Below are 10,141 nucleotides of genomic sequence, written 5' to 3' on the forward strand. Positions count from 1 at the left end.
GGAGAAGTGGTGGCTCGCAGACGTCCAACCACGGTGTGATATAGCCAATGCATGTGAAGCGCGCGAGATTTAAACGCTAAGGCCGGGGAACAGAACCGGAAGACAAAAGGGGTGGAGTTTGAAGCTTCCTAAAGCGTCTCTGGGAAATCTGGGCTGGCCTAGGATTTTTAAAGGAAAAGGGTCAACACTGAAACTACTTCTGTCTCCTCACTCCCCACTCCCTCCTCCTATCTGGCAAAGGGAGATTGAAAAAGGGAAGAAATGAGACCCTGGAAGTTCGACTCCATGTTAGAAAACAGATAAATCCAATCTTATGGCCCTCAAGTATTAGCGCTTAAAGTATTACGATCTCAATATTTATTCAACATGTTCTGTGTGGTCTCAGTTCTTCCTGTTCACTTCTTGCTAGAAGGGGCCTGGTGTACTGAAAGAAAAAAGGATGGAGCAAAAAGACGGGCGTCCTATTAGGGAAATGCCCCCACCAAAACTCTCATCCTACTCTAAAATGCCCATATAAGAAATACACGCATAGGAACAACAAGGAAAACACATCACTTTATTGTCACCATTGGGAGCACCTAGCCCCACCCAGTCTGCTCTTACTAATCAGAACGCTTAATTTATAATTAAATGTCAAGTCACCTTCGGAGATGTGTCCCTATCCCCTGCGCAGGTTCTATCTCAAGGCCCAGCATATTCCTTGGAAGTCAGGACTCTGAAAGCTGAGTTGTGGATAATTGCATAAAAGCTGCCATGTCCCACCTCAAGAGGCTGCAAAGACAGGATGGAGAGGGAGAGTGGCAAGCTGAAGAAAGCCACAGGCAAACCTCAACAGTCATTAGAGGGCAATAATGGCCCAGCATGTCAATGGTCACAAGGGAAAGGAAATGCTGAGAACAAACATGGAGGACAACAAAGGGTGGGAGAGGCCTGGGTTCGGAGGCAGCCTTGGTCCAGAAAGAGCTCCTCTTGAGTCAGGAACCCTGGAGACTGCAGATAGAGGTGAATAATCAGGGGAGTCAGACATCATAGAAGAGTCGGACGAGCTGGTACCGAATGGAGAAGGCGACAGCACTGCCCAGGATCTGCCAGGAGAAATGGACTGGAGTAAGAACCATGGAGAAAGTGAGATAAGGTGTAGACCCCATCCCCAACCTCACCTGCAGTAGCAGCAGAAGCAATGTGAGATTTCTCTCATGTATGGGCCCACAGACTTTGAGCAGCAAGTTGATGAGGGTCATGTTGTTACACTCGGTGACGGTACCATCCTCACTCTCACCCTGGTGCACTGTCACTAACCGAAGGCTCTCTGCTACCTGGAAAGACCAGAGGTGGAGAGAAGCTCAGCTAATACCTATGCTCTAGGAATGAGGACTTGCCTAATGCTTCCAAATTCCCCCTGCATATGATGCATGCCTAGGGTCCCCACGCCCCAGTTTCAGGATGGCTGCCTAGGGCCTTACATCCTTGTTACCCTGTTACCTTAAGAATAAAGGTGCCCAAGAAAGAGAGGCTCTTGGTCTTGAACTTGGAATAGCTCATCTCCAGTTTGCCTGTCTTGGTATTAAGTCTGTGGGGGAAGAGAGCTTTATGTGACTGGCCCACTACTCAAAGACCTCTCCTCCCAAAGTGGTTAATTAATAGGCACAGCCCTGAATCTGGAGTCCACCTGAGATCTGTGTCTGGCTCTGCTGCTTACTACTGTGTGATCAGAGCTGCTGTGAGCATTAAAGGAGATCACCTAAGTAAATGTGCTTTGTAAATTATAAAGGGCTACCCGCATGGCAAGTCTGTCCTTCTTTGGGCCCACTCCCTTTGCACAGCGTGTGTGTAAGGCTCGCTTTGGATATCCCAAGTGAAAAGGCTATGATGTCTCTTCCAAGCTTCAATGCCTATCCTTTCCTACCCTGGTACCCAAAGTGGCTACCTGGGCATACGGTGGCGAGGGCAGGGGATGAAATGCAGGAGCTGAGGCAGTGAGTAGAGGAAGTTGAACACCTGGGGCATGAAGAAGAGTAGCATGGTCTTGCTGAAGTGTCCCAAGATGCCCACCACGGCAAAGGTCATACCGGCAAAGTAACAGAAGGTATCACCCACAAACACCCGTGATGGGTACCTGTGTGGGGGAAAGACTCTAAGCCAGTGGCAAGAGGCACTACTAATGCCTCTAACATTAGGCATCATTAATGCTAGCCCAGTGCCCAGGGCGTGATGTGTGAGAAAAAGGGTTGATAACACCCAGGGGCGGATTAACCGGTAAGCAAGGTACACATGGGCTTACTTATGCTTACTAATTGGTAGTGCACAATTTCACATCAAGATGTGGTGAAACTCATGTGAAATTGTGCACTACAGATTAGTAAGTAAGCACAAGTACGCTTGTGCATACCTTGCTTACCAGTTAATCCACCCCTGGGCGTTATCAACCCTTCTTCTCACACCTCACACCCTGGGCACTGGACTAGTTCAGTTCGGACTTGGAGAAGACTCCAGAGGAGATTCCCGTTCTCCCAGCAACTCTGCAGGACCCAAGGCCCTGAATTTATCTATTCCTGGGGCCGCACAGCACTACTGCTGGATAGAGAGCAATTTCACAATACTACCAATCGAGGACTCAGAAAACACTCAACGTAAGTATGCACAAGCAGCCACTCCATCAGGAGGTGGGTCATGAATAGGTCCATCCTTGTCACAAGTTCAGATACTTGTTCCCCTATCCTCAGGCCTACTACTTACCAGTTATGGTAGAGCAGTCCCAGGGTGGTGAAAAAAAAGGGTATCATGAAGTAGAGGGAAAAGACATGATCATCCCGATATTCACCTTTGGGAGCAGGGACAAAAGAAAGGGAAAGTTAAGTAGCCACTTCTCCTCAATACTTTGGTCCTATTTTTGTCTGCCTCTAAATTCCATCCCAAGCTTTATCGTCCATCTCTCCCAAATCACTTTCAAGAACTCACTCACTACCCCTCTACGTCACCCAGGCAATTCTTGATACCCCACCTCTTTCAAGAAACCTTCCTAGTCACTGTCTTAGATCTGGTTTAGGCCATTCAAACCTAGGTCTGAATACGAACTTTTACTTCCTAGCTATCTGACCTTTGATCATGACACATTTAACTTCCCTAAGCCTCAGTTTTCTCACATAAAATAGGGCTGAGGAGAACACCTGCCACATGGAGCTATTATGAGGTTTAAATGAGATCATGTTGAAAAAGTGCTTAGCCCTAATAAGCACTTGCTGATGTCCATCAACTATAGACCAACAGAAACAACTGAAATCAATGTTGGGTTCATTAACTTGTTGCAATAAAGGAGACTGAGGAAGCCACACACCATGGGGAACCATGGGACACCTCACTAAGAGGGTGTTAGGAGGGGCTTGTTATAGGATTTAATAATATCTTACTGTGTTTTTGTCGAAAGCTTACACACACAAATTAGGTTCCCATTTAACAATTACTACACAAACTGTTCAATAACATTGGTTACATTTTTCACAATGTGTCACATTCTCGTTAATTCCATTCTGGATGGTTTGTTTCTAGTAATCTGGTTTCCTCGTCCCCTTATCCCTTCATGTTTGCTTTAGAGTAATTGTTGACCATTTGGTCTTGTATACATGATTTTTTAAAGGTGCACAGTCTCACTGGTAATATTCTTTATTTTATGGGCCCATCTGTTATTTAGCTAAAAGGTGACCTTGTGGGGGAGTTTTAGTTCAAGGTTTATGGAGTATCTCAGGGCGCTAGTCTCAGGGAGTCCTCTAGTCTCCATCAATCCAGCAAGTCTGGAGTTCTTAAGAATTTGAGTTCAATTCCACATTTTTCTCCCCTTCTATCAGGATCCATCTACTGTGGCCCTGATCAGATCGGCTGTTAGCGGTAGCCACACACCATCTAGTTCTGGTCTCAGGGTAGATGAGGGCACGGTTCACGTAGACTGTTGGTCCTGTAGACTAGTTTCTTCTCTGAGTATAGGATTTGTTTTGAGTCACTTTGAAGAGGATGCAATGAAGCAGTTTTGCTCTGGACAGGGTGCTGTCAGAAAGTGAGTAATTCTATGATTGAACACCTTAATAGTTTTTATCTAAAAGGTAGGAGGAACTGAATTGTTCCTGGAAAGAAGCAACAGTCACTTTTGTTAGCCAGGATGTTTGGTCATTTTTGTGGTTTGCACAGTGTTCTTATGGTTTTCTTGGTGCTGAAACATGATTATGGAGGGGTCTGGTTTTTGTCTTGCTCCATCATGGTCACAGAGTGACCTTGTCTGATGCTGCGGTACTGTGACATTATTTATGTTCAATAGGAGAACATCGTGGCCTAGCTATTAGTGCCAGCTTAGCTATAGATGACAGAGCTGCTGTTTTTCTTTCTCATGTTTAATACCAGTTATTCTTTTCAAAGTAAATAGCTTCTCTTATCTTCTGTAATGACTCACGTATTGCTTCTTTCTGAATCCCCCAAAGCCATATAACACTCAGACTTCTTTCTCTCCCTACCCCCAATCCTACCTACCATTCAGCTCCACCAGGTTGAAGACAATGATAGAAGCAGAAATGACTAGCGACTGGCCAGCCTCTAGCCCGTTAATTCCTGCTAGGATATTGATGGCGTTGGTACAGAACACTGCCAGCAGCCCCATGTAGACATAGTACAGGATCCCTTGGGGAGAAAAGATAGTATGGAAAGAGGACTTATGGATATTCTTCCGGGAGAAATGGTGAGGACAGAGGACAGAATGAAAGGTCACCAGAAAGGGAAAGAACAGGGACACTGGAGGAGAACAAAGTAGGGGTCACGGATCGACTTGATGGCAAAGGGTTTTGGTTTACAGGGACAGTGGTGGTAGGGCTACTCACCCAAGTCCAAGTGCAGGCCAAGAATTGGGCGGAAGGGCTTGGGTACCACAATGGTCGTGTTGCCAAAGTTGGTGAAATAGACCATGAGGAGTGGTAATGAGGCGGCTGTGGGCAGCAGCAGCTTATGGCGCCAGCGCAGATTCAGTACATCATCCGCAAAGCCCAGGAAGATCATGCAGCAGATGGCAAGGAGGGCACCTATCAGGGCCACAAACTGGGGGAGGCTCGGGGCAGGTCCAGATTCCAGCCTACTCCCACTCCACCTCTCCTTTCAAGGATTCCTCTTTTGTAGTTCCTCAGCCCCTCCCTGAAAGCCCAAGTAATTAAGCTCTCTCAGGTACCTCCCAGCTCCCAACCATAGGCAGCCGCCCCCACTAAACCCACTTACTTCATGGTGGGGGAAGGTCTTACACTGCTCCTCCTCCACAAAGCAGTTCAGGAAAGGGAAAGGGATGAAGCAGAAGAGGATGATAAGGAAAACAGCACCGCTGATCACTCCCTGAGATTCTGGGCTGTGGCCCAGCAGCAAGGGCGGGGGCACGGGGGGAGCGGGGAGGAAAGGGGGCGGGGTCACTCACTAGCGCAGGTGTTACAGTAACCCAAATCGTCTTTCCCTTCCCACATTTCCTTTGGGGTGGGGGACACCACTGGCGGAGTCCCTGACACATCCGAGGGTCCCCCACCCACTTCTTCCCCAGTGCTAATCACTTCTGTCCTTCACCGTCCAGAGTCCCGGGTTGTCTGGGTCAACGCTCGGTCACCGCCCGTGCCCTGTCCACCCCTTCCCCAGCCCTTGTCCCCTGCCCAGGACCCGTGTGCCGCCCCTCACATCTGCTGCCGGCTGGATTTGTTGAGGTCCAGGCCACAAAGACGGGCGGCGATGAAGTGGCCACGGAAGGCCGGAATAAGGGTGAGCGTGGCCACTAATCCCAGCAACGAGCCGATTAAGTTCACCAGTAGCGGCAGCGGCAACTCCGGAAAGGCCCACATGGTGACCCGCCAGGGAACCCCTCTACCGCCTCAGCTAATAGTTAACAGCTAATAGCTGGACAGAAGCCCTGAGGCCTCAGCAGTAAGGAGTGCCGGCTTCCCACACCCCAGGGCTTTCCACAGCAGCCTGAGCAAAACCCTACAACTCTGTCCCGAATCGCCCGCGGGATTCCCGCGAGCGTGTATAAAGTAACCTTGGCTCTTCCTCGCTGCACTTGGTCACACTGTTTCCGCCCGGATCTTTTCCAGACAGCAACTATCGCTTGGGAAGGCGGTGGTAGCCATTTTTAATATGGGCATAAGAGCGGGGACAGCGGTTATTTTAAACTACATCTTTCGTTTGAGAGTCGAGTCGGCACGAAAGTATTGGAAAGCAATTTTAAAAAGGGAAATACAAGCGGATACTCTCCTAACTTCATATTAAAAGCGTGCAGCCTGGAGCGGAGAAACTTCTTGCCCAGTTCCAAGATGAATTCCTCCTAGTACCACGTGTCTGACACCCAGTTCTAGCAGGGTCCACGTCAGTTCAGCTCCGTCGGCCTCTGCAGGTCACGTTTAAAGAGCCAGTACCCCTCGCTTAATTTGGGTTTTTTTTTTTTTTTTCTGGAGCCGGGAAGATGGCTACTGGAAGCAAGGGGGTGGGCAGGAAGGATGAGGAAGTGGAGCAACGCCTGGTCCTTGTAGAAAACCTGTTTCCAGCGTAGTCAGAAGCCGAGGTAAACGCAACCCAGTTCCTGGAAACGTAGCTACAATTTGGAAAAAGGATTATGTAAATTCTAAAGGGTAGACGCCCGAAAAGTCCCTCCCATCCCATGTTGTTCTTGCCCTCAATCCAAGTAGTTTTTCCTCACCATCCCACCCACCTTCTGTCCCTGCAGTAGCAGTTAGTTCCCGGGCAACCCAGTGGGTCACTTCATCACCACAGAGCCTGGGAGTGCCCTCAGGTGTTGGTTTTAACCCAGTTCTTCATGTTCGTTAGTCCTGGATTACTGCATCTGTCGTGCCAAGCTCCCACACGGAGTAGGTGTAGGGTGAGGCGATCTGAAGAGCTAAGGACTCAGGAGAACCAGACTTAACACGTGGCTTCTCGTGAGTTGGAGGAACTCCCAGTCAGGTTTCTTTCTTCTGCTTACTGTGCCATTTGCTTGGCCTGTTTGCCTACAAGTAACAGTTCACCAGCATCTTCATTCCCTTTCATTCTGCCCCAAGCTCTTAGGTGGCGAATGATTTCTGTTCCTCAGAAAGGCAGTTATCAACAGAGATTTAAAGTGAGGACACAAATATTCTGTCCATTCTTCCCAATATGGCGTACTCCAGGAGTCAGGGCTGGTTGACTTTCTTCAGGCCAAAGATAGTTTCTCCATCTCCCTCAAAGCCGGTGTGAAATGTCCCTTCTACTTCACGGCTGCTGTAATTTAAAAAACATATAAAATACAATAATCAAAAAGACCCCAGCGATAATAGATAATAGTAGTGAACAATAAATGACTTTATTATATATAAATATATAATACATAAACATGTATATCATACATTTATTCATTTTGTAAGTAAATAATAATAATAATATATATATTATAAAGGGGAGCCCTGGTGGCACAGTGGTTAAGAGCTCACTTGCTGACCAAAAGGTTGGCCGTTTGAACCCACCCAGCAGCTCCACAGGAGAAAGATCTGGTGCTCTGCTGCGGTAAAGATTACAGCCAAGAAAACCCTATGGGGCAGTTCTGCTTTGTCACATGGGGTCACTATGAGTCTGAACTGGATGGCACCCAACAACAACGATCTTGTATATACATGGAAACCCTGGGTGATGCAAACAATTGAAGTGCTTGGCTGCTAACCAAAAGGTTGGCAGTTTAAGTTCACCCAGAGATGCCTGAGAAGACAGGCCTGGCGATCTACTTCCGAAAAATCAGCTATTGAAAACCCTGTGGAGCACAGTTCTGCTCTGACACACATGGGATCCCCATGAGTCGGAATTGACTCAATGGCAATTGGGGATATACACAACTGCCAGCAATTTCCTTAATAATATTTCACCAGATTTTCAGTAATTATTATCCTGTAGATAATGTTTTTCTTTGTGTGTCTCTGCCCCTTAGACTGGAAATCTCTGGAGGCAAGTGTTTTCTATTCCACAGGGTGTCCCCACAGGGCTCAGGACAGGCAGATATCTGTATACAAGGCATCATCACTCAATGAATTTTGGTCTCTGAAAGCGGTATCAAGGCCATTCAGTACACACGGAGGTAGTAGTGATTAGTTGTGATCAGAGGCAGTGAGAAGGTCTTGAGGAAGAGGAATATTTGAAAGGTTTCAGCAGGTGGTAAGAGTAGAAGAGCCTTCCAAACAGGAAGAAAGTGAGACACCAGGAGCAGATGGGAAGGAGGAGCTTGTGGGATCCCCAGAGGAGGCAACAGCTTTTGCCTCTCTTGAGATGACCTATACATTCAGTTATCTTGTTGATCAGGAGTAGGCTGAGACTCCCTGGAGGTCTGAGGGACAGTCTGTATCTATTTCCTTTTTTATTAGGGGGCCAATCCTAATAAATCTGTCTTCCCAGCCTAGCATTGGAAAGCTTTGTCTCTCTTCTCTGGAGACCATTAGCACCACCACCACTCCCCCCGCCACCTCCCAGGAACAGGGTGAGAGGATTTGTTCAAAAACAAGACACTAGGGATTCATCCACCTATACATGTTACCACCTGAACTTGGTTACTTGGGTATAATCTGAATATTTTTGTTCCCATGATGGCAAATCCCCAGATGATTATCAGACTAATCAGAGGGAGAAAACAAAACACCTGACTACTGATTTCATTTGAATTTTTGTGCTTTTCCTGGTAAAAGTTCAAAGCATTTGCCTGAATGCTGAAGTTGGCCCTAGGACTCACATCACACATCAGCTGACTTGTCAATGACCCTGGCTGGTCACAGGCTGAGAAGACAATGTCTTAGATGCACATCTCCTCCTAAGTAGCCCTGAGTGCCCCACAACAAGGAGGGCCAATCCACTATTAAATTGAATTGCCAGACAAAGTCTGTCCCAAAAATGTTTTTCACAGCCTAAAAAGACTGTGAGATGGCTCTAGGTGGTTTGGGGCTGTGACACTTGCAGGACCACATCTGTGGCCTGTCCATGCAGCTGAATAACTCCTTCTCCTTTCCTTCTGACCCCTCCACTATCAGTCTGTGAAAAGTTCTTAGCTGAAAGCAAGCCCAAAAGCACCTATTCCAGTGGGTGACATGAATGATTTTTCAAAAGATGGCTACAACACACATGTAAATTCTCAGTGTTTACATGTATATTGGAATATTTTGTTAGACTTCTTAAAATTACAAAGAATTTGCTAGTCCCTACTACGTGCATCCAGAAAAACCAAACCAGTTGCCGTGGAGTCAATTCTGACTCTTGGTGACCCCATGTGTGCCATAGGGTTTTCGAGGCTGTGACCTTTTGGAATCAGATCTCCAGGCCTTTCTTCCAAGGCACTGCTGGGTGGGTTTGAACCACCAACCTTTCAGTTTGCAATACCCAGGGACTCCACTATGTGCATAGGAAACTCTTAAGGACAGTGGTGGACACAAAGTGATAGAGATGCCGTTGCTTCCCCCAAGAAATCTATTTCGGCGTATTTAAAGCACCTTGGTTGAATATGAGGGAGGGAGATGAGTCAAATAGGCACCACTCTTAAGCACTTTACTAATATGTGGAAAAATCAGACATACAAACAAGCAGCTAGACTATAAAGCAGAATGACATGGTGCTAGAGGTCCAAGTAACTTGTGGAAGGAAGATTGGGAGGACCGATGAGGGAGGCTCATGGAAGACTGAATTGTGCACCTGTATTTATCTGGCAGCATAAGACAGATATATAATAAATGCCCAGTGGAGGAGTTGAAGGAATAAATCCAAGAGCTCAGAGAACTGAGATCCCTGGGAGGTTATAAGAGTTGGAGAATGGTTCTTGGAGGAAGAAGGTCTTCATGGTAAAAACCGTGCACCTGAAAAACTTCCCACAGAACCTGCTACCAGGCCTAATTGCTTTGCCCACTGACTGCTTCTCCCTGGTCCCTGGGTTCTTGCCCCTAGTTCTCTCTTCTCTTGATTTCCTGTCCCCTCTTCCCCCTGAGATTAGAAACCCAGACTCTAGGGATCTCTATTGTTTCTGGAGCCCAGGGATGATGCATGAGCATGACTACAGCAAGGTTACCCCATCATCCCTTCATCTTTCCTTACAGTGAAACCCAGGGACATGAAGTTTACCTACACCACCCTCTTTGGCTCA

At 47.2% G+C, this 10,141-nt stretch overlaps 1 protein-coding gene across 2 annotated transcripts; it reads right to left on the reverse strand.

The window, feature by feature from the left end:
- Positions 1-519: 519 nt before the first annotated feature.
- Positions 520-6,215, reverse strand: DPAGT1 (dolichyl-phosphate N-acetylglucosaminephosphotransferase 1). Of its 2 annotated transcripts, XM_049857123.1 has the most exons (9): positions 5,689-6,214; positions 5,248-5,371; positions 4,860-5,073; positions 4,516-4,662; positions 2,737-2,821; positions 1,928-2,116; positions 1,483-1,570; positions 1,161-1,316; positions 520-1,085 (listed from the first exon to the last, which is right to left on the reverse strand). In XM_049857123.1, the coding sequence occupies exons 1-9, from the start codon at positions 5,847-5,849 to the stop codon at positions 1,020-1,022; spliced, it is 1,230 nt and encodes a 409-aa protein (XP_049713080.1). In that variant the 5' UTR covers positions 5,850-6,214; the 3' UTR covers positions 520-1,019. The 2 variants fall into 2 exon arrangements, with proteins under 2 accessions (XP_049713080.1, XP_049713081.1); XM_049857124.1 differs by lacking the exon at positions 4,516-4,662 and having other exon boundaries at positions 5,689-6,215.
- Positions 6,216-10,141: the final 3,926 nt, after the last annotated feature.

The sequence above is a fragment of the Elephas maximus genome, chromosome 17 (assembly GCF_024166365.1).
Source record: "Elephas maximus indicus isolate mEleMax1 chromosome 17, mEleMax1 primary haplotype, whole genome shotgun sequence".
Taxonomy (NCBI): Eukaryota; Metazoa; Chordata; class Mammalia; order Proboscidea; family Elephantidae; genus Elephas; species Elephas maximus.

Excerpts from the sequence above, each read along its gene's own strand:
- DPAGT1 (XM_049857123.1), bottom strand. The coding sequence starts at position 5,849 with ATGTGGGCCTTTCCGGAGTTGCCGCTGCCGCTACTGGTGAACTTAATC. Across the intron at positions 2,822-4,515 it reads CAACCTGGTGGAGCTGAATG|GTGAATATCGGGATGATCAT; the intron begins GTAGGTAGGATT and ends CTGCTCCCAAAG. Across the intron at positions 1,317-1,482 it reads TGGGCACCTTTATTCTTAAG|GTAGCAGAGAGCCTTCGGTT; the intron begins GTAACAGGGTAA and ends TGGTCTTTCCAG.